The following is a 23,930-nucleotide window of genomic DNA, read 5'->3' as shown; positions in this document are numbered from 1 at the left end:
GAAACCCACTCAGCAGATATACTGCACAGCTCAGAGAAGGGAGAACAGATCCCACTGGAACTTCACTTCCAATATCGCTGAGAATGCAGATCTCACACCCTAGAATGTTAATGACAGCAGCTTCTGCATCAACAGGTTAAAGAAGTTCATATCAGCTTTTTTGTGTCTGTTTTTAATAGATTTAATGACTGATGTTTCTGAGCGTTGGGTAGCTGCCTCTAATCCAGCTGAGAGCGTGCTTTCTCTCGCAGCCTTTGTATGACAGACACAGCAAAGACAGCAGGAGAATGAAACGTACTCTCAGCGTGTGAATTTGTCATTTCCATTTGTCAAGACCAAACGACTTACAGAGACTAGGGGGGTGAACTCTGCATCATCAACAACTGCTGCTGCTGCAGAGTCACTTCCAATAGGAGCTCGTTTGTTTGACGTCTCATCCGAAGGACGGAGCACAAGGAGGTTCAGTGACTCGCTCAGGGTCACGCTCAGTGAGTCGGTGGCTCAGCCGGGATTTGAACCTCCTGGTATCAAGACCCCTTTCTCTAACCACCAAGCCTGCCTGATTAGACAGAGCCCCTGAACATTTATAAACACAAGCACAGCTGAATGAGGTGTGCTGCTGTGCGGACGGGTGATGAAGCTGGGGCCCTTCACCACTCTGTATCAGATCACTCCCATGTTCTCTTGCAATGCGTTTGTTTTTAATGATCTGGGGCATGTCAGTTCTGCACTCGCGTGAAAGGGAAGCGATGGTGCGAGCGAGTCTCCTCGCAGCTCTGCAAACGAGAGGAAGAGGAAGGAAAGGAGAAAGAGGAAGGAAAGAAGAGAGAAAGGGAGTGAGAGACAAAAAGGAGAGGTGAAAGAAAAAAAGAAGAATGAAACAGGAAGAGAGGGAGTGAAAGTGCAGAAAACGTATGACATTCTGTACAGTATATATGTGTGTGTGTGTGGGTCTGGTCTCTTATTACACCACTGGGGTAGCGTGAGGTTTCAGGGCTGCAGTGTTACAAACAAGTTAAACAGTTCGACAATTCAACTGAACGCGAGGCATCACTCAGAACAAACAAGATGAAGAAAAAAATAAACAATTGAGAGAAACTCCATCATTGTGCAAGATTAACAAACAAAGGATTCCTCTCCGAAAAAAAAAAGAAAACCTTTAATACAGGTTTAACTCAACTGGGGACTAGAGAAGTAAAATCTATCTATCTATCCATCTATCTATCTATATACATACACTTTGTTTAATTATACATAATTCAATATAATTTAATTTCACATCACAATCTGTTAAGTTTAAGCCAAGAACACTAGTTAATGTACAGTATATGTCAGATGCGTTCTGTTCGATTTGAATTCACTTCCAAATTCTTTGCGTTTATTCCCCTCTGTACGTTTTTCAATCGTTCAGAGGGGTGACCTCAGATACTGAATTTGAATCCTTTTTATTTTTGACTTCCCTGATTCCAACTCATGTCATTCTGTGACCTTTCAACTCTGCTGGTCCCAACAGTGAGTGTGACGGGGGGGGGGGGGGGGCAGGTCACCATGTCACATGACTGCTTCGGAATCAGGAAGTACCCAAATGGAGCTGGCAACTAGGATTTTACAAGCGCAGAGTACGACTGAAGAGCTTGCGATTCAGCCAGAATGATTTTAATGTTAAAAAGCTGGAAGGTAAAAAGAAAATCTATAGTAATATTAATAATACTATGATGTTTGATGCAACTTCCGCATTTAAATGATTAAGGGTAAAAACAAAAGCCACGGAAACACTGTTTAAGAAGTTTTGCAGCTTAAGAGGTCTGATCAGATGCATCAGTTCATATATATGAACCGTTGAGATGAAAACGCAAACATAATCGCTTTTTGATCAAATTACACCCGGTAGTTTTTAGAGCATATTGCAGCACCTAGATTGCACCAACCATTTACTCATGATCCCGGGATAACCATGCAATTCAGGGCGATTCTTTAAACAGCTCCGATAAAACCCAGCTGTAGTTCATCAGGGTATTGGGAGATCAAAGACACTGTGCCTATAACCCTTCTGTAAGGGTCTTCAGAATGCCCCTCAATGAAGTCTGTTATTATTATTAATATTGAAATGATCAGGAGCCAGGAGTTTGAGCAGGGTTACAAACTCACACTAGCCCTGCTGCTGCTGCTGCTGCTGCTGCACCCAGTCCTGGGGTTCAGAGCTCCCCTCAATGAAGTCTGTTATTATTATTAATATTGAAATGATCAGGAGCCAGGAGTTTGAGCAGGGTTACAAACTCTAGCCCTGGTGCTGCTGCACCCAGGCTGAAAAACTCAAAACATTACAAAAAGGACAGGGATACGTCAACGCAGCAGTTTGATCCATTCCTGGTTTTACTAAGAGTTTAATAATAAGACACGCCTGAGCTTGTTACCTAGACACACTGTGGCGGGTAATCAAGCCTGTAGTAAAACCTGGAGCAGGTGAAACTGCTGTGCAACAGGAGTCTTATTCCCATCCCTGTGGTGCAGCTCTGGGGCCCTGTTGTTTTTTTTAGAGACTGCAGTTTCACAGGAAGGGGGCTGGGTGCTGGGGGCCCGGGGCTCCTGGGGGCCCCTCTATGACGCTAGGAAGTAGATCTTGTAGTATTTGTTCATCTGTTCCAGGAAGATGAAGGTGAGGACCGTGTGGGGACCCAGCCGGGCGTAGTAAGGAGTGAACCCTTTCCACAGGCTGAAAAACCCTTCCGAGCGAACGACCTTGACCAGGACTTCCTGCGAGAGACACGGAGAGGAGAGAGCGGGAGAGAGCTTACAGTACAGAATATATAGCTGCGCAGACAGACAGACAGACAGACAGACAGACAGACAGACAGACAGACAGACAGACAGACAGACAGATAATCACAATTACAGACATCACAATTTGTGGGCTAAATCACCGCTATGCAGCCAGGAAGCAAAAACACAACGCAACATTTATTTTCAAACGGAGGGCCATTGGAACCTCTGGGAATTAACATTCTATTCTGACGTCATCATGACATCATCACCTTGTCTTTTTTGAAAAGACAACTTGTTTGAAAACAGCGCGCCTGTTTTCAGCGCTGCCTTCTACCATCCCAGCTGCGGTCCAAAACGTCCCAGACAGAAATGATTTGGGTTTAATCGATGAGTCACATTTTTGTGTACTTAGCTTACCTTTTTTTTTTTTTTAAAGCTGTGATTGAATGCAGTTATAAAACAGAAATTAACGCTATAGGGATTCCTATAGTTTAGGGATTAAACATCCCCCCCCGGCCGTCTGCAGTGATCACACAGCACTGCAGAGAACTGTATTCAAGATTTATGTGGAATCTCAATCGACTAAGAATCCCCATTTTTATTGATTATATTGGAGCTTCTGATTTTCGGTACTTCACCTCGGCTTTTCTCCTCTCCTTTAAAGAATTCAATTGATCCCTGTTCAGCATCGCAATCACACACTGAGAAACACGTTCACAGTAAAACCGATTTCATTTACTTCTGCAAAACTAAATGGGCTTTTTAAAAAAGGCTAGTCTGCCTGTTTTCATTTCCAAGCAGAAGAGACTCCTCTTTGTTTATATAAATAGTCACGCTGCAGAAGGACTGTGATAAAGTGCGTCCCGCCTCAAATATTTTATTTTTCATTCCAGCTTCAATAAAGATGAGTCGATTTCTTATTAACCTGTCGCGATCTCGTTTGCACGCTCCGCTTGCAAAACCAAAATGAAGGCTGAGACAAATACTGGAAATAACACTTCAATAAATAAAAAACAGGCTTACCAGTCCATTCCTGTATTCTGGTTTCCCGTCAATCATTCTCATGTTCTGAATTCTGAAATCACAAATACAGTGTTTAATACCACACAGAGCGATCGCACCTGGATATGCAGAAGACAATAGCGAAGGAATGTGTCGGTTTTCTGCCCGAGTCTGTCTCCCCCTCCTGTGAGGAATGCCGAGCGCTCCACTTGCTGTTTCCCTTTAACCAATAAAAGCAGCCAAGTTTGCTTATCTTCTTAATTATTTATTTATTTTTTTAAATTATTTTTACCCCTCCCGATTTTTCCAGACTGTGTGACTCCCCCCTGCGCACCACGCGGCCGTGCCTTTACCAGGGGAGACCCTCGGGGGACCCCTGCGCTCCCCTGACTGTGTGACTCCCCCTGCACACCACGCGGCCGTGCCTTTACCAGGGGAGACCCTCTGGGACCCCTGCGCTCCCCCCTGCACACCACGCGGCCGTGCCTTTACCAGGGGAGACCCTCGGGGACCCCTGCGCTCCCCTGACTGTGTGACTCCCCCCTGCACACCACGCGGCTGTGCCTTTACCAGGGGAGACCCTCGGGGACCCCTGCGCTCCCCTGACTGTGTGACTCCCCCCTGCACACCACGCGGCCGTGCCTTTACCAGGGGAGACCCTCGGGGACCCCTGCGCTCCCCTGACTGTGTGACTCCCCCCTGCGCACCACGCGGCCGTGCCTTTACCAGGGGAGACCCTCGGGGACCCCTGCGCTCCCCTGACTGTGTGACTCCCCCCTGCACACCACGCGGCCGTGCCTTTACCAGGGGAGACCCTCGGGGGACCCCTGCGCTCCCCTGACTGTGTGACTCCCCCCCCCCCCTGCACACCACGCAGCCATGCCTTTACCAGGGGAGACCCTCGGGGACCCCTGCGCTCCCCTGACACCACGCGGCCGTGCCTTTACCAGGGGAGACCCTCGGGGACCCCTGCGCTCCCCTGACTGTGTGACTCCCCCCCCCTCCTGCACCCCATGTGTTTACCTTGTTTTAACGATGTCCACTGGCATGGAGGCCGCTGTGGTGACCAGTCCACTGATCATACTGGCACAGAAATGCAAGAAGATATTGTCTGAGAAATACCCTGCACACAAGAAACACAGCAAGCACCGAACCGTTAAACAAGTCAAACAGGCAAAGTAAAAACAACAGTCGCCAGTTTAGAAAAATAACAAAATCATGCATCTGATCATGTCTGGTTCTCTGTTTGTGAACAGACAGCTCTGGCCAAGTTTAGCATCCCACCCTCTCTATATAGAATGAACTAATTTTGCTTCAAAAGTGGAACGAAACCTGCTGAATGACGTTAACATATTGAATTACACACCGCTCTGTAGTTTTCCATATACTTAAACGACAAGCTAACACAAGTTTGACATTTCTAACACAAAATACTACTGTACTACTAATATGGCTTCCGGTAGACTTTTTTTTTGCAATATCATTTTGTAGTTTCTTTGATTGCATGATGTTGAATTAAAAATCTAAAATTATTTTCATATAGTTCATTTTTTTAATTGTGTCTCAATCCTTTTGGCCCCAGCTGTACTGTTTCATAGGAGGCTGTGTGGTCCAGTGGTTAAAGAAAAGGGCTTGTAACCAGGAGGTCCCCGGTTCAAATCCCACCTCAGCCACTGACTCACTGTGTGACCCTGAGCAAGTCACTTAACCTCCTTGTGCTCCGTCTTTCGGGTGAGACGTAGTTGTAAGTGACTCTGCAGCTGATGCATAGTTCACACACCCTAGTCTCTGTAAGTCGCCTTGGATAAAGGCGTCTGCTAAATAAACAAATAATAATAATAACACTTTTGCGCTACATTTATTAGGCTTCTAAAACTCCTTTAGTCATAATATACAGCTACATTTATAATAATGAACAACACAGCAAAAACTTTCAGCACATCAATACAAAAATAAAACCTATTTAAATTTCAGGGATGGAAATAAGACTCCTATCGCACAGCAGACTGATCCATTCCTGGTTTTGCTACGAGTTTAATAAGACATACCTGAGCTTGTTGCCTATGCACACTGCGGGCTGATCAAGCTGGTAGTATAACCTGGACTGGGTGACGCTGCTGTGCAACAGGAGTCTTACTCCCCTCCCTGTGTTTGTACAGAAGCATGCCAACGCTGACCTGTGTCCAGCAGGGCCTGTTTGGACTGGGAGTAGGAGGCGAGCTGAGCCGCGTTCACGACCACAGCACGAGCCATTGTGGGAATGCAGCCCTGAGAGAGAGAGAGAGAGAGGGAGGGGGAGAGAGGGAGAGAGAGGGGGAGAGAGAGAGAGAGAGGGAGGGGGAGAGAGAGGGAGAGAGAAAGAGAGGGGAGAGGAGAGAGAGAAGGAGGAGAGACAGAGGGAGAGAGAGAGAGGGGAGAGGAGAGAGGGAGGGGGAGAGAGAGGGAGGGAGAGAGAGAGGGAGGGAGAGAGAGAGGGAGGGAGAGAGAGAGGGAGGGAGAGAGAGGGAGGGGGAGAGAGAGAGGGGAGAGGAGGAGGGAGGGAGAGAGGGAGGGAGGGAGAGAGGGAGAGAGGGAGAGAGAGAGGGAGAGAGGGAGAGAGGGAGGGAGGGGGAGAGGGAGGGGGAGAGAGGGAGGGGGAGAGGGAGAGGGAGAAGGAGAAGGAGAGGGAGAGAGAGGGAGGGAGGGAGAGAGGGAGAGATAGGGGAGAGGAGAGAGAGAGGGAGGGAGAGAGAGAGAGGAGAGAGGAGAGAGAGAGGGAGGGAGAGAGAGGGAGGGGGAGAGAGAGGGAGGGAGAGAGAGAGAGAGAGGGAGAGGGAGAGGGAAAGGGAGGGAGGGAGGGAGAGATAGGGGAGAGGAGAGGGAGGGAGGGAGAGATAGGGGAGAGGAGAGAGAGAGGGAGGGAGAGAGAGAGGAGAGAGACAGAGAGAAAGAGGGGGAGAGAGACAGAGAGAGGGGGAGGAGTGAGAGAGAGACAGAGAGAGGGGGGAGAGGAGAGAGAAAGAGAGACGGGGGAGAGGAGAGAGAGAGAGTACAGAATCAGACACTATAGAAAACTGACAGCTTAACCCTGAAACACACACACACACACAGCAAGACACCCCCCCACACACACACACACACACCCACACACACATTACAACTGGGAGTATAAACTTAACTTGAGGCAGACAGACAGACAGAGACACACAGAGTAGCGCATCAGACGACATCAACACTGGAGAACATAAAAGTTGAGACACACGTGGATTACAGAATCAGACACCATTACGACTGGAGAGGATAATCCTCTCATAGGCACACACACACACACACACACACACACAGAGTAGAGAATCAGACTCAATAGTAACTAGAAACGAGGGCCCTGGAACAGACAGACAGACAGACAGACACACTACAGCTACCCCGCCCCCCCCCGTGTGCTACTATCTTGCAGCCCCCCCTACCCTCCACAGCGTAGTGACCCCCTCCTCTCTGGTGATCCTCAGCAGGGCATTGAACACGTTGGTGTAGCCCCTCCTCTGGGCAGGGGGCTGCCTGTAGGCACAAACCACAAAATCAGGGCTCAGGCGAGGCAGGGCTACCCGATCCTGGCTCTGGAGAGCTAGTCCAGTCCAGGTTTTTACTCCAACCAGGTTCCAATATATAGTTCATTATTATTTATTTCTTAGCAGACGCCCTTATCCAGGTAAAGTACCTTGCTCAAGGGTACAGCAGCAGTGTCCCCCACCTGGGATTGAACCCACGACCCTCCGGTCGAGAGTCCAGAGCCCTGACCACTACTCCACACTGCTGCCCTGCAGATTAGGTAACAAAACACATCTTAATTTCTGCTAATAGCTAACGGCCTCATTATTGTGTCTCATGACAATGACTGTGTTAGGAGGCTTGGGGGTCCAGTGGTTACAGAAAGGGTCTCTTAAGCGACTTCCAGAGACTAGGGGGGTGAACTATGCATCATCAACAACTGCTGCTGCTGCTGCAGAGTCACTTCCAATAGGAGCTCGTTTGTTTGACGTCTCATCCGAAGGACGGAGCACAAGAAGGTTCAGTGACTTGCTCGGTCACACACAGTGTGACCGAGCAGTGGCTGAGCTGGGATTTGAACCTCCTGGTATCAAGCCCCTTTCTTTAGCCGCTGGACCACCAAGCCTCCTTAAAACTCTGTCTCCTTGCAGGTGAAAAGGGCTGTGGCCCCTCTCCTCTCCTCACCTGCCATCGGCGGTCATGCGTATGAGGGCCACTTCAGCCGGGGTCCCCACGAAGGCCCCTGTTGCTCCGGCGGTCATGCCGATGAGCGCCTTCATGAGGAAGGAGGGGGGCGTGCCGTCAACGCCCGTCATCTTCTCAAACAGGATGGTGTAGATGCCCAGCCGCGTGGTGGTGTAGGTAGCCTGGCGCAGTAGACCAGCAGACAGCCTGGGGGCAACCGGGCAGCGAGGAGAGGAGGCAATTATGATTATAAACCTGGCAAAAAACCACACACCATACAAGATCCCTCCCAACCTCAACCCACAACCCACAACCCGCAACCCCCAACCCACTTATATATACACACGAACGCTCTTCAGATGAGAAACACAGTGACAGAATAATGCTCCCGTTGCACAGCAGTTTGATCCATTCCTGGTTTTACTAGGAGTTTAATCAGACACACCTGAGCTTGTTGCCTAGACACACTGGGGCTGATCAAGCTCATAGTAAAACCTGGAATGGATGACACTGCTATGCCATGGGAGTCTTATTTCCATCCCTGCAATGTATTCACACCCTGTACAGCAGGGTCTTGGAGAGCTACTGGGTCTCCTGGTTTACGTTTCAACCCAGCTCTCGGTTACTTAATTGCACTAATTACTGTCTTAATCAGTTCAGATGAACATGTGCTCCAGATCTTCATCCACTGATGATGTAAAGACACCTAGAAATCCTGCAGGATTGGGGGTCTCCAAGACCAGGGCTGGAGACTCCCGCTGTACAGAATGCCCCACCCTATACAGATCTCCCTGCAGTGTGCACTTACACTCTATAGTATACACTTATAGCTCCCCCAGCAGCACTGCACATTCTACAGCTGCCCCTATAACATTCCCACACCCTATAGTATATGTATGCACCCTGTACAGATCCCTCCCTACAGTATATACCACGTTCTACAGTACAGTCTATGCACGCCCTGTACAGATCTCCCTATAGTACAGTCTACATGCTCCTATGGTAAATGTACCCGCACGCGACACCGCCCCCTGTAGTTCACTCCATACCCACCCTGTGTAGATGCCCCTCAGGCCCTCGTTCCTCAGGATGCTGCTCAGGGCGTGGAAGCTGGTCTTGTACTCCCGGGTCTTGGAGCCCTCTCCGCTGAGCTGCATGCGGTTCTTCACCAGATCCAGCGGCTGCACAAACACCGTGGCTCCCATCCTGCAGGGCAGAGGCAAGCCAGGGGTTAATCACAACGCAGAGGCAAGCCAGGGGTTAATCAGAGAGGCAAGCCAGGGGTTAATCAGAGAGGCAAGCCAGGGGTTAATCAGAGAGGCAAGCCAGGGGTTAATCAGAGAGGCAAGCCAGGGGTTAATCAGAGAGGCAAGCCAGGGGGTTAATCACAACGCAGAGGCAAGCCAGGGGTTAATCACAACGCAGAGGCAAGCCAGGGGTTAATCAGAGAGGTAGAGGCAAGCCAGGGGTTAATCAGAGAGGCAAGCCAGGGGTTAATCAGAGAGGCAAGCCAGGGGTTAATCACAACGCAGAGGCAAGCCAGGGGTTAATCAGAGAGGCAGAGGCAAGCCAGGGGTTAATCAGAGAGGCAAGCCAGGGGGTTAATCAGAGAGGCAGAGGCAAGCCAGGGGCTAATCAGAGAGGCAAGCCAGGGGCTAATCAGAGAGGCAAGCCAGGGGCTAATCAGAGAGGCAAGCCAGGGGCTAATCAGAGAGGCAAGCCAGGGGCTAATCAGAGAGGCAAGCCAGGGGTTAATCAGAGAGGCAGAGGCAAGCCAGGGGTTAATCAGAGAGGCAGAGGCAAGCCAGGGGGTTAATCAGAGAGGCAGAGGCAAGCCAGGGGTTAATCAGAGAGGCAGAGGCAAGCCAGGGGTTAATCAGAGAGGCAAGCCAGGGGTTAATCAGAGAGGCAGAGGCAAGCCAGGGGGTTAATCAGAGAGGCAAGCCAGGGGTTAATCAGAGAGGCAAGCCAGGGGTTAATCAGAGAGGCAAGCCAGGGGTTAATCAGAGAGTGAAGCCAGGGGCTAATCAGAGAGGCAAGCCAGGGGCTAATCAGAGAGGCAGCGCTGTTCCAGTGACTGCACTGCCCTCCCTCTGCAAGCAGGTTCATGCAATGCACAGAATGGGTAGTAAAGCACTAGGCTGTTCCCGGGACTGTCCTCCCCTCCCTCTGTCTTGTGGAATGCAAAATAAAACTTACTAGAGGAAGTTCCTTTATTTATTTTTACCATTTTATTTCCCAGCTGTATGCAAATGCACGCGTCCTGGCGCTATACATGTAATCGAAGCGCAATAATAAGACTCCTATTGCACAGCGGCTTGAGCCAGTCCAGGTTTTACTGTCAGTTCAATCATCTGAACTTGAGCTGCGCCCAGCCGGTGCTATGCGCTTTTAAAACCCGTTTATTCTTTACCTCAAACATAACTGCGTCGTTTCCATAATGATTTCTCAAGACCTGTCACTCGCATGGTAATTTTAGATCACTGTCTTACCTCGCCGATAAATCTCTGTCCGAGATTTCACTCACAATGTCAAGTCCTATGCACAGGTGGCGTCGCTGGAGATTTTAGTTTAGGTACAGTAAACTTGACCCCGCGACGACAAGAGTTGGGTTATTGGATAGCAAAATATATAAATACATACAAATACAGACAGTGTGAAAGCGATGGGACCGACAGATACAATATAACACGTATACTGTGCTCAGAACTACTGAGCGGCGGCACGCTTAATAACACATGCATACCGCATTTATTAATTACATTTTTCCCAAGAAAAAACAACACACTCACCCGGCCAGGCCCCCGAAGAGGAACTTGACGGCTTTGGGGGACGTTTTCGGTTTGTTCCCGGTGGCTGCGGCCATTGTAAACGATTCAATTCGGGCCTGTTCTGTTCGGGACAAGGTGACACTGGGAGCGAGGCGGGAGCGCGCACGCAAGAGGCTGCTGAGCGCCGGTCACGCGTTTAAGAGCGCGCACGCAAGAGGCTGCTGAGCGCCGGTCACGCGTTTAAGAGCGCGCACGCAAGAGGCTGCTGAGCGCCGGTCACGCGTTTAAGAGCGCGCACGCAAGAGGCTGCTGAGCGCCGGTCACGCGTTTAAGAGCGCGCACGCAAGAGGCTGCTGAGCGCCGGTCACGCGTGTAAGAGCGCGCACGCAAGAGGCTGCTGAGCGCCGGTCACGCGTGTAAGAGCGCGCACGCAAGACCTTTAACCAAAGCTCCACCGTTCAAGCAGATTTCTATAAAATTTTGGAAAACTATTCGTCGTCGGACGACACAGGACTGTTTTTAGATATAGTTTCTACCTCTGCCATTGGATACAGTCCCATTAAAAAACCAAAAACAAATTGTGTATCACATTGTATTGGCAAGTGTCAGGCATTCAGATGAATTTAAACACCTTTCAGAAGAGTTTTGCAATCTCATAATGACTTCCAATACAGCATTATACAGTACTTGTTTCTCTTATATATATATATATATATATATATATATATATATATATATATATATATATATATATATATATATATATATATATATATATATATATTTTCCCCCCAACCCCTGTCATTTTTGGGGGGCTTTCAATAAAATCTCTTAAAATTATGTAATTTATCACAGTATTTCTGCCTAAAAGAAGTGTTGAAATTCTATAAGGATCGTGTTGTTGTCGCATACTGGACAATATATAGGGGGCGGGTTACAGTTAGTGAACAGCTCATACAGCCAATCAGCACCCGCATTTCTTTAAAGATTCACACGCCTTCTCCAGGCGAACCAATCAGCGCCGTGGGAGGTGGGCTGTTTACTCTGCCGACGGCATGCAGACGTTTTTTCTCACGGCGGATGACAGACGTGTAGGTTAAGCCAATGGGCTGAGCAGAGTCGGGGCAGCTGACCAATACAGCGGGGCCGAGGGGCGGGACTCGGAGTATCGGTGGTTGAAGAAGGAGAGCGGCGGACGGAGGGTTGAGTCGGAAACGTCAAAGTCTTCAACTTCGGGTAAGAAAACGAAAACTTAACGTTGAGCTTCGATAAGCGGTCAAGAGTGCAGCAATGAAACAGTTATAAAACACACCTCGAACTAGTCAAGAAAAAATGATTGTGAAAAAAAAGCATTTGCTTCGCTAGGTTTGTGTTGTTTACACTGGGTTAAGGAAGTAGACAGCAAATATCATTCGCATGGAAATTTAAATTATTATTATTTATTTATTTATTTATTTATTTATTTATGTATTTATTTGGCAGACCCCTTTATCCCAGGCGACTCACACAGGTGTTACAGGGCAGCGCAGGGTTACAATGCAAGCTTCATATTGAAACACAGTGTAGTTTACAGCCAGTGCAAATGCTAATCTGTCACTGTATATATAACTTGCTGTAATCCTAACTTGTTGCATCCTAGTTCATGTTGTATTCTAGTAGTGTTATTATTATACATAGCATCCTAGTTCATATTGGATTCTAGCAGTGTTATTATTATACATAGCATCCTAGTTCATATTGGATTCTAGTAGTGTTATTATTATACATAGCATCCTAGTTCATATTGGATTCTAGTAGTGTTATTATTATACAGAGCATCCTAGTTCATATTGGATTCTAGTAGTGTTATTATTATACACAGCATCCTAGTTCATATTGGATTCTAGTAGTGTTATTATTATACAGAGCATCCTAGTTCATATTGGATTCTAGTAGTGTTATTATTATACATAGCATCCTAGTTCATATTGTATTCTAGTAGTGTTATTATTATACATAGCATCCTAGTTCATATTGTATTCTAGTAGTGTTATTATTATACACAGCATCCTAGTTCATATTGGATTCTAGTAGTGTTATTATTATACATAGCATCCTAGTTCATATTGTATTCTAGTAGTGTTATTATTATACATAGCATCCTAGTTCATATTGGATTCTAGTAGTGTTATTATTATACATAGCATCCTAGTTCATATTGGATTCTAGTAGTGTTATTATTATACATAGCATCCTAGTTCATATTGGATTCTAGTAGTGTTATTATTATACAGAGCATCCTAGTTCATATTGGATTCTAGTAGTGTTATTATTATACACAGCATCCTAGTTCATATTGTATTCTAGTAGTGTTATTATTATACATAGCATCCTAGTTCATATTGGATTCTAGTAGTGTTATTATTATACACAGCATCCTAGTTCATATTGGATTCTAGTAGTGTTATTATTATACATAGCATCCTAGTTCATATTGGATTCTAGTAGTGTTATTATTATACACAGCATCCTAGTTCACATTGTATTCTAGTAGTGTTATTATTATACATAGCATCCTAGTTCATATTGGATTCTAGTAGTGTTATTATTATACACAGCATCCTAGTTCACATTGTATTCTAGTAGTGTTATTATTATACACAGCATCCTAGTTCATATTGGATTCTAGTAGTGTTATTATTATACAGAGCATCCTAGTTCATATTGGATTCTAGTAGTGTTATTATTATACATAGCATCCTAGTTCATATTGGATTCTAGTAGTGTTATTATTATACAGAGCATCCTAGTTCATATTGTATTCTAGTAGTGTTATTATTATACATAGCATCCTAGTTCATATTGTATTCTAGTAGTGTTATTATTATACATAGCATCCTAGTTCATATTGGATTCTAGTAGTGTTATTATTATACATAGCATCCTAGTTCATGTTGTATTCTAGTAGTGTTATTATTATACATAGCATCCTAGTTCATATTGTATTCTAGTAGTGTTATTATTATACATAGCATCCTAGTTCATATTGTATTCTAGTAGTGTTATTATTATACATAGCATCCTAGTTCATATTGTATTCTAGTAGTGTTATTATTATACATAGCATCCTAGTTCATATTGTATTCTAGTAGTGTTATTATTATACACAGCATCCTAGTTCATATTGTATTCTAGTAGTGTTATTATTATACATAGCATCCTAGTTCATGTTGTATTCTAGTAGTGTTATTATTATACACAGCATCCTAGTTCATATTGTATTCTAGTAGTGTTATTATTATACAGAGCATCCTAGTTCATATTGGATTCTAGTAGTGTTATTATTATACAGAGCATCCTAGTTCATATTGGATTCTAGTAGTGTTATTATTATACATAGCATCCTAGTTCATGTTGTATTCTAGTAGTGTTATTATTATACATAGCATCCTAGTTCATGTTGTATTCTAGTAGTGTTATTATTATACATAGCATCCTAGTTCATATTGTATTCTAGTAGTGTTATTATTTGCACTGACTGTAAACTACACTGTATTTCAATATGAAGCTTGCATTGTAACCCTGTGCTGCCCTGTAACACCTGTGTGAGTAATTTCAGTCAGACTAATCTTTGATACTGTTGAATACTTGCAGACTGTCTGTCGTTTTGCAGAATTGTACTGTGTTGGTGGGTTAATTTAATTTAAAATGACAGTAAAGCTGAGGGAACCCAAAGCCACTTTTTCAGGAGCAGCGGCTTGAAACCTGGTTCCAGGAGACCTAGTTTGAGGTTGCTGTACACTGATAGCAAGTCCAGCATTTAAACCCAGTCTTTAATTAGTTTTCTCTTTATAAGGATGCATAGACAGCTTAACAACTACCAATTAATGTTTAAAGAGAGGTCGAGATTTGGAAAATAAAACCCCCTGAAAAGTTCAAGCCCTGTTTATAAGCAAATCCATCTTTCATAAAAATGCAAATAACGAACAGTTCCTTCCTCCCTCCGTCAGGTGGCGCTCTCCAGCACCGGCACACATATCCTTCCACAGTATAGAATGCTCCTCGTCAGGCCGTAGCAGATGCGCAGACGGGACCCTGAGGGAGGAGGAGTCAAGGAGCGCGAGCGGGGCGGAGCCAGGAGGACAGACTCCGCCTCCACCTCCCTGTCGGCGTTCCGGAACCCCGCTGGCCCCGCCCCCGAGGGGAAGCTGCCTGTTTTCCTGTTTCCCCATGAGCTCACCTTCTTCGCTGATGACCAGAGCAGCCACAAGCAGGTCCTCACTCTCTATAACCCCTACAGCTTCATCCTGAAGTTTAAGAGTGAGTCTCTCTGTCTGTCATCCGTGTCTCTGGTTAGCTTTTAAAGGAGGGCTGTTAAAATGAACTGATTTTGTTTCATAAAGTCGAACGAAACCTGCTGAATCATGTTACCTTAACATATTGAATCGCACACCGCTTTGTAGTTTTCCCCTATACTTCACGAAAAAATTTAACATGAAATACTACTGTACTGCTATTATGGCTTCCGGTATAGACTTTGTTAAGCGATATCGTTTTGTAGTTTCTTTTGATTACACGATGTTAAATACAAGATCGGAATTATGTTCGTTAATTATATTTCAATCCTAAAATTCTTGGTAAAACTTTTGGCCACAGCTGTACAACCCCAGTGGTCTCTCTGTCGTTCGTGTCTTTGCAACGGTAGATTAGCCTCTCTTTATAGGACTGTGAACCATGGCGTTCAACATAATAATATCTATTTTTATATAGCGCCTTTCATAGTGTTCCACCATCGCAAAGCGCTTTACAGAGGCAGGCTGTGAACTGTGCGTTATATGCAGAGTCACTGACAATAGGACGTTGATTTAACATCTCATCCGCAGGACGGAGCACAAGGAGGTGAAGTGACTCGCTCAGAGTCACACACAGCGAGGCAGTCAGTGGCAGAGGTGGGATTTGAACCGGCAGTCTGCCTGACGATTTCCCAAAATATCTGTTTAAAAAAAAACACACTTTTCTTGCCCTGTGCTCGCTCAATAAAGGATTTTTTTTTTTTTTTTTTGAAAATCATAGATTCTGGATTTTGCATTCTTCAGCTGAATTAATTGATGCACTGAATAGGGTTTTGTTTGTCCGAGACGCTGTTGCGCGCTCGCTGCTCTCCTCCAGTAGCTGACTCTTGTTTGTTTCCTCTCCTCTCTCAGTCCTGTGCACTGCTCCCGCCCGCTTCACTGTGCTGGACTCCGAGGGCCACGTCAAACCCAGCTCCTGCATTGACATGTGAGTGCGAGATGGGAGGGGCACACGCTGGAGAAGGAACATTGCTTGAGAAGGGCAGCAGTTTAAGAGATCAGATCAGAACAAAAAACTTGACTAGAAAAATGTGGCATTTTCGAAATCTATTATGGCTTCCGGTAGACTTTTGCAATATCATTTTGCAGCAGTGTGGAGTAGTGGTCAGGGCTCTGGACTCCTGCCCAGAGGGTCGTGGGTTCAAACCCACGGGGGAACACTGCTGCTGTACCCTTGAGCAAGGTACTTTACCTAGATTGCTCCAGTAAAAACCCAACTGTATAAATGGGTAACTGTATGTAAAAATAATGTGATATCTTGTAACAATTGTAAGTCGCCCTGGATAAAGGCATTTGCTAAGAAATATTATTATTATTATTATTATTATTATTATTATTATTATTAATGTTAAATAAAAGATCTAAAATCATGTTTTTATATATATATATATATATACACACACACCGGTATGTCATAAAATTCTAGGTGATGCAGAATGTTTATATTATTATTAATGAGTCAATTAGCAGATGCTTTTATCCAAAGCGACTTACAGAGACCAGGGGGGTGAACTCTGCATCATCAACAACTGCTGCTGCTGCTGCTGCTGCAGAGTCACTTCCAATAGGAGCTCGTTTGTTTTACGTCTCATCCGAAGGACGGAGCACAAGGAGGTTCAGTGACTCGCTCAGGGTTGCACACAGGGAGTCAGTGGCTGAGCCGGGATTTGAACCCAGGAACCTGCTGGTGTCAAGCCCCTTTCTTTAACCACCCTATATTCAGTACACTGAAGCCTCTCTCTCTGTGCTTCTCTTTCCCCTGCAGAGTGATTCGGCACAGGGATGTGAGCCCCAGACACTATGGGCAGAAGGAACGTTTTCGCATGGAGGTGTGGGAGGAGGGGGGGGCGGGCAGGGGGGCTGCGGGGAGCAAGGAGGTGTGTGCCGTCCTGCAGCCAGCCAGGGCAGAGGCCAGCACAGCCAGGGCAGAACCGACTGGACCGGCACAGCCCAGGGAGCTGCCAGACAGCGTGGTCTCAGCACACATACTGGCACTGCAAGGTGAGGGGAGTGGGAGAGAAAGAGGGGAGGGAGAGGGGAGAGGCTTATCTACGCTCGCACAGTATTGAGAATAGCTTTTTTTCTATTTCCTGTTTTGTAGGTCGCTGCCAGACCCCGGGGTTCTCTCTCCTCTGTGTGCTGGTTGGGGTCGCGTGCGTCGCCTTCCTCATGCTCCCCCTGCACGGCGACACCAGCACTTTGGTTCCGCCCCACTTTCACGTCACTGTCATGCAGAAGCTGGTGTGTGCCTACATCCTGGGTAAGAACCACGACCTCCGACCTCCAAACTGTTGCCTGCTTTGACATCCCATAATAGTAAAAGCGTTATCCAATTGGGATGATCAGGACATTCTTTACCATGCGTTATAATTTTCAACATCAGCTTGGAAAACTACAAAGCCGTGTGTGATTCAATATGTTAATGTAACATTATTCAGCAGGTTTCTTTCGACTTTATGACGCAGAATCTGTTCATTCTATATGGGGATGCTAAACTTTTGGCCATGGCATGTTTTAAAGGCGTTTGGGCTGACGTTATTGTTCCGTCTTCGAAGCTGCTGAGCGACTTGTGATTATCCCTGGAGACTCGGAGCCTGAAAAAGTATATGTATGTACTGTATATGTATTTTCTTCTATCAGGTCTCTTGACAATGGTCTTCTTGCGATGACAAGAGCAGCGGCGTCGAGGGAATCAGATGGAACTCAGCACCAGAGACGGGACCACAGTCATCTTCAAAGCAGGCAGATTTTGGGGGTCTAAAACGCTGGGGTCCAAAAACTCACGACCCCCAACGGAAGAAGACTGAACGATCCTCAGCACTATTAGACTACGCTGGCTAGCTTCTCCAGCACGAAGCTGATCCGATGTGTCGTCTACTGGAAGTAATGGTACACAGAGCGATCAATCAATCAATCGATCGATCCTGGGGCATTTTAACTGGCATTATCCCTGATTTTTGACAACTCTCTGTACAGGACAGTTCAGTGTAATTATATTCACATCCATCTCGCAGTCAGTCTTATCTAATAAGGATTACCATCACTTTGTGGAGCTGGTGTTTTTTCTATATGTTAGAAAGTCACGTCCCCAATTGGAAGCTGTTCGACACAATTTCACTTACAATATCGCTGAGAGTGCAGATCGCGCATCAGAACGTCTGTGACAAATAATTATAGACATTTAAACCGTATCCACATAAGCAGATTAAAATGCTTTAATATCAGCGTTTAGTCTGTTTCTTATTTAGATTGAATGATTATGTTTACAAGTGTTTGCTGGCTGATTCCAATCAAAATCAGCCAGTCATATTTATCTAGGGATGGGAATAAGACTCCTGCTGCACATCAGTTTCATCCATTCCAGGTTTTACTACCAGCTTGATTAGCTACAGTGTGTATAGCTAACAAACTCAGGTGTGTCTCATTAATAAAACTCACAGGAAAACCAGGAATGGATCAAACCGCTATGCAACAGGAGTCTTATTCCCATCCCTGGATCAATAAATTTTACTGGCCTTACTTAAACCCAAGAACTTGTGTTGAATTTGATGAACCCTGTATTTTAAAACACAAATATATACCATGTTTATAACAATACAGCACAGTCTAGTGTAAAACTATAAAGTAGTATTATTATTATTATTATTATTATTATTATTATTATTATTATTAATCATTATTATTATTATTATTATTATTATTATTATTATCTATAGAAAATATTATTTACTCATTTGTCAGTGAAGAAAAACATTTAAAATTGGTATTCTGACAATATCTTCTAGTACATACATTTCTACTTCAGTAAAATACTTCCAGTTAGTACAGACATATATATTTTTTAAAATTGTAATCTTTTTTACATTTTTAGCTTTATCATTCTTATGATGCATGGGATCGATCTGCCTTTTATTACCATTGGGATCCTGTTATTGTTAATATTATTATTATTATTATTATTGCGAGACACAGTCTAGTTCAGATATGCAAACGTCACCAAGGGTCCCATTCACAGCACAGCCTGTTGGCTGCTTGCTTGTTTCAATGCTTAATTAAAATCCAGCTCCTTTAAAGAGAAGACCGAAACATAACAGGACACATTTCCAAAGCGTTTACTCCAGTCTTTAACTCCCAGTCTGTTCAATTTTACCAGAACCAAAACAACAATATATACTGCAAGTCCTCTTAAAGGGTACACATAAGGTCCTTTTAATTTTATTGTGTTTCGTGTTCCCATGTGTTGCTACAACTGTTTACGTCAGGTATGTGTATTGTTTTATTTTTTTACATTTTGACCACTTTTTAAAACTTTTAATTTGCATTCCCTGCCTCGTTGGCTTCCCATGTATCCGCATGGACCTCTCAGAACTACATTTCCCATCACCCTCCTGATCACTGGTAAATCCATCTCAGTTACATATGTGAGCAGGAGGATGATGTGAAATGTAGTTCTGAGAGGTTCACCCAGGTGGCTGTTTGGGTTTGGCATGTGGTCTCAGCCAGCACCTGTCTGGACTCGAGTTCCAGTGTGGCTAGTGGAAGCGCAGCTCTCCGTAGCACATAACGGGGTCCACACGTCCGTCTCGGTCAAGTCTTAAAACTGCATTGCTTCACATTGCCTAGCTGCTGGGCATCATTCAGTTGTGCTAATCCAGTCTTACAAACGGTGTAATGCGTAGAATGTGTCTCTCTTTTTTTTTGTTGTTGTATTCATTCTATAGATATATATGTATAAAGATGGACCATGCATACAAATGTTGATTTGAAAATGTTCTGTATTTTCCTTTCTCTGAAATAGATTACGTGCTTAAAAACAAAACACTGTTTCTTTTTAGTTACATGTCAGCATGAATAAATCTCACCCGAATCTGTAGGCTTCATATTAGGAGGAATTTTTCTTGTGGATTATTTTATATCTATCTATCTAATGATATATAGAGAGAGATAGATAGATAGACACATTTTTATATATATATATATATATATATATATATATATATATATATATATATATATATATATATTTATTATATAGTATATATAAATAGGACCGATCGCTTAAACTCCTGGCTCCTGATCATTTCAATATTAATAATAATAACAGACTTCATTGAGGGGAGCTCTGAACCCCAGGACTGGGTGCAGCAGCAGCAGCAGCAGGGCTAGTGTGAGTTTGTAACCCTGCTCAAACTCCTGGCTCCTGATCATTTCAATATTAATAATAATAACAGACTTCATTGAGGGGAGTTCTGAACCCCAATCAATTTCAAAATTTAGAATGCAAACCTAAAAGTTGCTGGGGGTCCAGTGGTTAGAGAAAGGGGGCTCGATACCAGGAGGTTCAAATCCCAGCTCAGCCACTGACTCCCTGTGTGTGTGTGACCCTGAGCAAGTCACTGAACCTCCTTGTGCTCCGTCCTGCAGATGAGACGTAAAACAAACAAGGTCCTATTGGAAGTGACTCTGCAGCAGCAGCAGCAGCAGTTGTTGATGAAGCAGAGTTCACCCCCCTAGTCTCTGTAAGTCACTCTGGATAAAAGCGTCTGCTAAATGACTCATTAATAATAACCTAAAACCAGCTCTGCATTGAACACAGAAATGACACCAGAACTCCACAGATACAGCTGTAAGATATTAACAAGTTTTATTATTTTCTCCAAAGGCATAAAAAACCTGAGATTCACCTCAAAAGTCAGGTGATCTCCAAGACCCACACAGGAATCCCGGATCTAAAATACCTTTCCAATCCCTCTACCCCCCCCCCCCCCCCAAAAAAAAAAAATCATCAACATAAAATCAGGGTTAGAAATGTCAGTTGTACTCAAAAGGAAGGAAAAGAAAAATATGTTGCATGCTTTACCAAAACAAAAACATCAAAGGAAATATGAAATCGAAGATTTGTGCGATTGGACCCCCACTGATCGACCCCCCCCCCCCCATGGAAAAAATTAACCAACACCCACATTTTTTTTCCTAATTTATATAGAAATTACTGCACAGGATCATTCAAATATTTCATCCTAAAAACAACCCCCACCCCCCACTTAAAAGTCATTTTGAATTTCCGAGGTCATGATAGATTGAAAAGAAATAATGTAAAATTAAAAAAACAGTAGCATCTTGCAGCTATAACTAGTCATTACTCTTCAAAACAGACAATCAGAAATATACTGTATGCATGTGTAAGATACACACACACACACACACACAGAAACAAAGTCAAATGGGATACAAGTGCCAAACGTAAGGGATCACCGCAGAATTCCAAACATTTCTCAAAAACGTAAAATGAAAGTGGTGTATAAAGTTACAGTAAACTCCTCCCACCCCCTTAGTAAGGAGGCATGCTTATATTTATTCATTTTTAAATATATTTGCCGTTTTCATCTTCCTCCCCCTCCACCAAAAAAATAAAAACATTTAAAATGTGCACTACAGGTTATACAAAATCACTCATGTTAAAAAAAATAATAGAATTATAATAATGAAAAAAAAAAAATCTCAACACACCAGGAAAAACACTTTGGCAGTGTGGGAAACCGATTTTGAAACAAAACAAAAACAATTCTGTTTTGTGATTCCACCCCCTCTCTCTCACCGCTCAGGCATTCTTTACAGACGCCTATAAAAAAGGCCCCGCCCCATTGGAATCAGGACCCCGGATGAGGAGAGAGTTTAAAAGGGATTCGTTTTATGTATTTTCTTTCCTTCAACTTTTCTGTGGCCCTTGAAAAAAAAAAAAGATACCAGCAACTGTGATTCTTTCCCCCAGCCTATTCTGCAATCTTTTTCATCAGCAGCACAGCACTTTCAATTGGGACCCTGTCTGTCTGCCAGTCAATCCCAAGACAGCATCGCGGGCTGGCAAAACTCTGCCTCTCAACACTGACTCTGCATCTGATATCAAGGACGCCAGAGAGAGAGAGAGAGAGAGAGAGAGAGGAGAGAGAGAGGACAGAGAGAGAATACAGAATCAGACACTATAGAAAACGGACAGGCGTTTTTTTAGAAATATGCTGAATGTGAAGGGCAGTGAATATACTGTCAGGGGAACACTGGAGGTCTGCAGACAGGGGGCTGTTGTTGCAGATTTCACTGCTGATGGAAGTGGCCCCAGTTTGATTCTGAGGTTGAGTGTTACAGTCTCGTGCTGCGGATTAAGATCTCTCTCTCTCACTATTTTTTTTACTAAGGAGGGGGTTGTTCAGCAGCTTGACAGTTCAAGGGCAGCCATTTCCTAGCAAGAAAATGCCAAAATAAGGAGGCGTCTTGCAATAATTCAGGAGACAAAAAGAAGGCGAGGTTTTGGAGGGGGGTTGGCCATCGCTGGCCAGTTTCCCCCCCCCCTCCCAGCTGAAACTTCAGCCCACTTTACTGCTTTTACAGTTTTTACAGTCTTAGTTTGTCGTCAGAGTCGTAACCATTTCGGTTTTTCGCTGAAACCGTGCCCCCCCCCCCCCCCCACCAGCGCCAACCCGCCTACCCACGATGCCTTGCAGAAAAAGTAACGGGTACTTTTTAAAAAAAATGTATTTCTTTTAGTAGCAGCTTCCGTGACGCAAGGCAAAGCTGGCGAGCGTTTTTTTTTTTTTTTTTTTTGGCGTGGCGTTATAATAGTACGAAAAAAAAAATTTCTATTCTTTTATTCTAAGTCAGGGGTGTCCAGTCGGGTCCTGGTGGGCTGTTCCACTCCAGGTAAAATGAGATAATGTCTGGATGCAGGTTTATTAATTGGTTCAGTTAAAAGATTTAGAACAGGGTTGGAACAAAGACCAGGAGTGGAAGAACCAGCTTTGCCCGTCCCTGATCCGGAGTCACTCCCCCTATCTCCCTCTCTCTATTCCCTCACTCCCCCCTCTCTCTCTATTCTCTCCTCCTGCGTCTTTTAGTCAGTTTTCCTCCTGTCACTCAACACTCCTCTCCCTGCACTGACACTGCACGCCACGTCCGCAAACCAACATGACTTCATCCCCGGCACTCTCCTTTACAAACCCTACCAGGTACCGCCCTGCCGCTGCTACAGATCTGGAAGTCTACCTGCCCCACGCTGAAGTCTGTTCACCAGCCTTCCTGTGGAGTCTGGAGCAGAGAGGAGATCATGAAACGTGTCAGCCAAAGAGCTGCGTACAAGCAACATGGTACAGAGAGAGAGAGAGAGAGAGAGAGACACACACAGAGAGAGAGAGAGGCACAGAGAGACAGGCACAGACAGAGACAGACAGGCACAGAGACAGGCACATGAGAGAGAGAGAGAGAGAGAGAGAGAGAGAGAGACACAGGCACAGGCAGACAGACACAGAGACACACACACACAGAGACAGATACACAGAGACATGCAACTCAGCAGACAGACACACAGACATGCAGAGACACAGGCACACAGAGACAGAGAGAGGGACACAGAGAGAGAGAGAGAGGCAAAGACAGACACACAGGCGAACACAGCACAGACAGACACACAGAGACACAGACACACTGATAGACACGCACACAGTTTCATAACCCTCTCTGGACCCAATCCAAATTTTTCAACCCTTCTCTATTCATCCTCTTCTCCTCCATATACCTGACATGTTCTTGTCTCCCCTCCCCCTAAAAACACAAACAAAACGACCTTAAAAAGAAAAAAAAAAAATTGAAAAAAAAGATAATCCGCTGCTCAGACGGGAGTCTCTCTGCTCTCGAGATCCGGAGCCGAGAACTGCCTCCTCATCCTGGGGGGGGTCGTGTAGCCTCCGTGAAGCTGGGGGGGGCCGCCACCTCCGCCTCCGCCGCCCCGGGCCTGGTTGCCGTGGTGATGGTGGTGGGGGTGACCGGGCGGGGGGTAGGGGGGGTAGGGGGGGTTGAAGCC

The 23,930-nt window shown here is 45.0% G+C and overlaps 2 protein-coding genes across 2 annotated transcripts; one reads left to right on the top strand and one right to left on the bottom strand.

Annotated features, from left to right (window-relative positions):
• Positions 1 to 1,137: 1,137 nt before the first annotated feature.
• On the bottom strand, positions 1,138 to 10,954 carry LOC117404632 (mitochondrial 2-oxoglutarate/malate carrier protein). Its single transcript, XM_059014541.1, has 8 exons — positions 10,770 to 10,954; positions 9,031 to 9,183; positions 7,978 to 8,184; positions 7,212 to 7,302; positions 5,943 to 6,033; positions 4,789 to 4,888; positions 3,787 to 3,838; positions 1,138 to 2,754 (listed from the first exon to the last, which is right to left on the bottom strand). Exons 1-8 carry the CDS (start codon positions 10,841 to 10,843, stop codon positions 2,599 to 2,601), a joined length of 924 nt encoding a protein of 307 aa, XP_058870524.1. The 5' UTR covers positions 10,844 to 10,954; the 3' UTR covers positions 1,138 to 2,598.
• A 926-nt stretch (positions 10,955 to 11,880) lies between these two features.
• Positions 11,881 to 19,964, top strand: LOC117970233 (motile sperm domain-containing protein 1-like). Its single transcript, XM_059014722.1, has 6 exons — positions 11,881 to 11,984; positions 14,738 to 15,047; positions 15,932 to 16,007; positions 16,845 to 17,080; positions 17,181 to 17,339; positions 17,720 to 19,964. Exons 2-6 carry the CDS (start codon positions 14,807 to 14,809, stop codon positions 17,746 to 17,748), a joined length of 741 nt encoding a protein of 246 aa, XP_058870705.1. The 5' UTR covers positions 11,881 to 11,984; positions 14,738 to 14,806; the 3' UTR covers positions 17,749 to 19,964.
• The last annotated feature ends 3,966 nt before the right edge of the window (positions 19,965 to 23,930 follow it).

The sequence above is a fragment of the Acipenser ruthenus genome, chromosome 48 (genome assembly GCF_902713425.1).
Source record: "Acipenser ruthenus chromosome 48, fAciRut3.2 maternal haplotype, whole genome shotgun sequence".
Classification (NCBI taxonomy): domain Eukaryota; kingdom Metazoa; phylum Chordata; class Actinopteri; order Acipenseriformes; family Acipenseridae; genus Acipenser; species Acipenser ruthenus.
The sequence above is the reverse complement of the archived record's forward strand: the minus strand, read 5'-3'. Positions and strand labels throughout refer to the sequence as shown.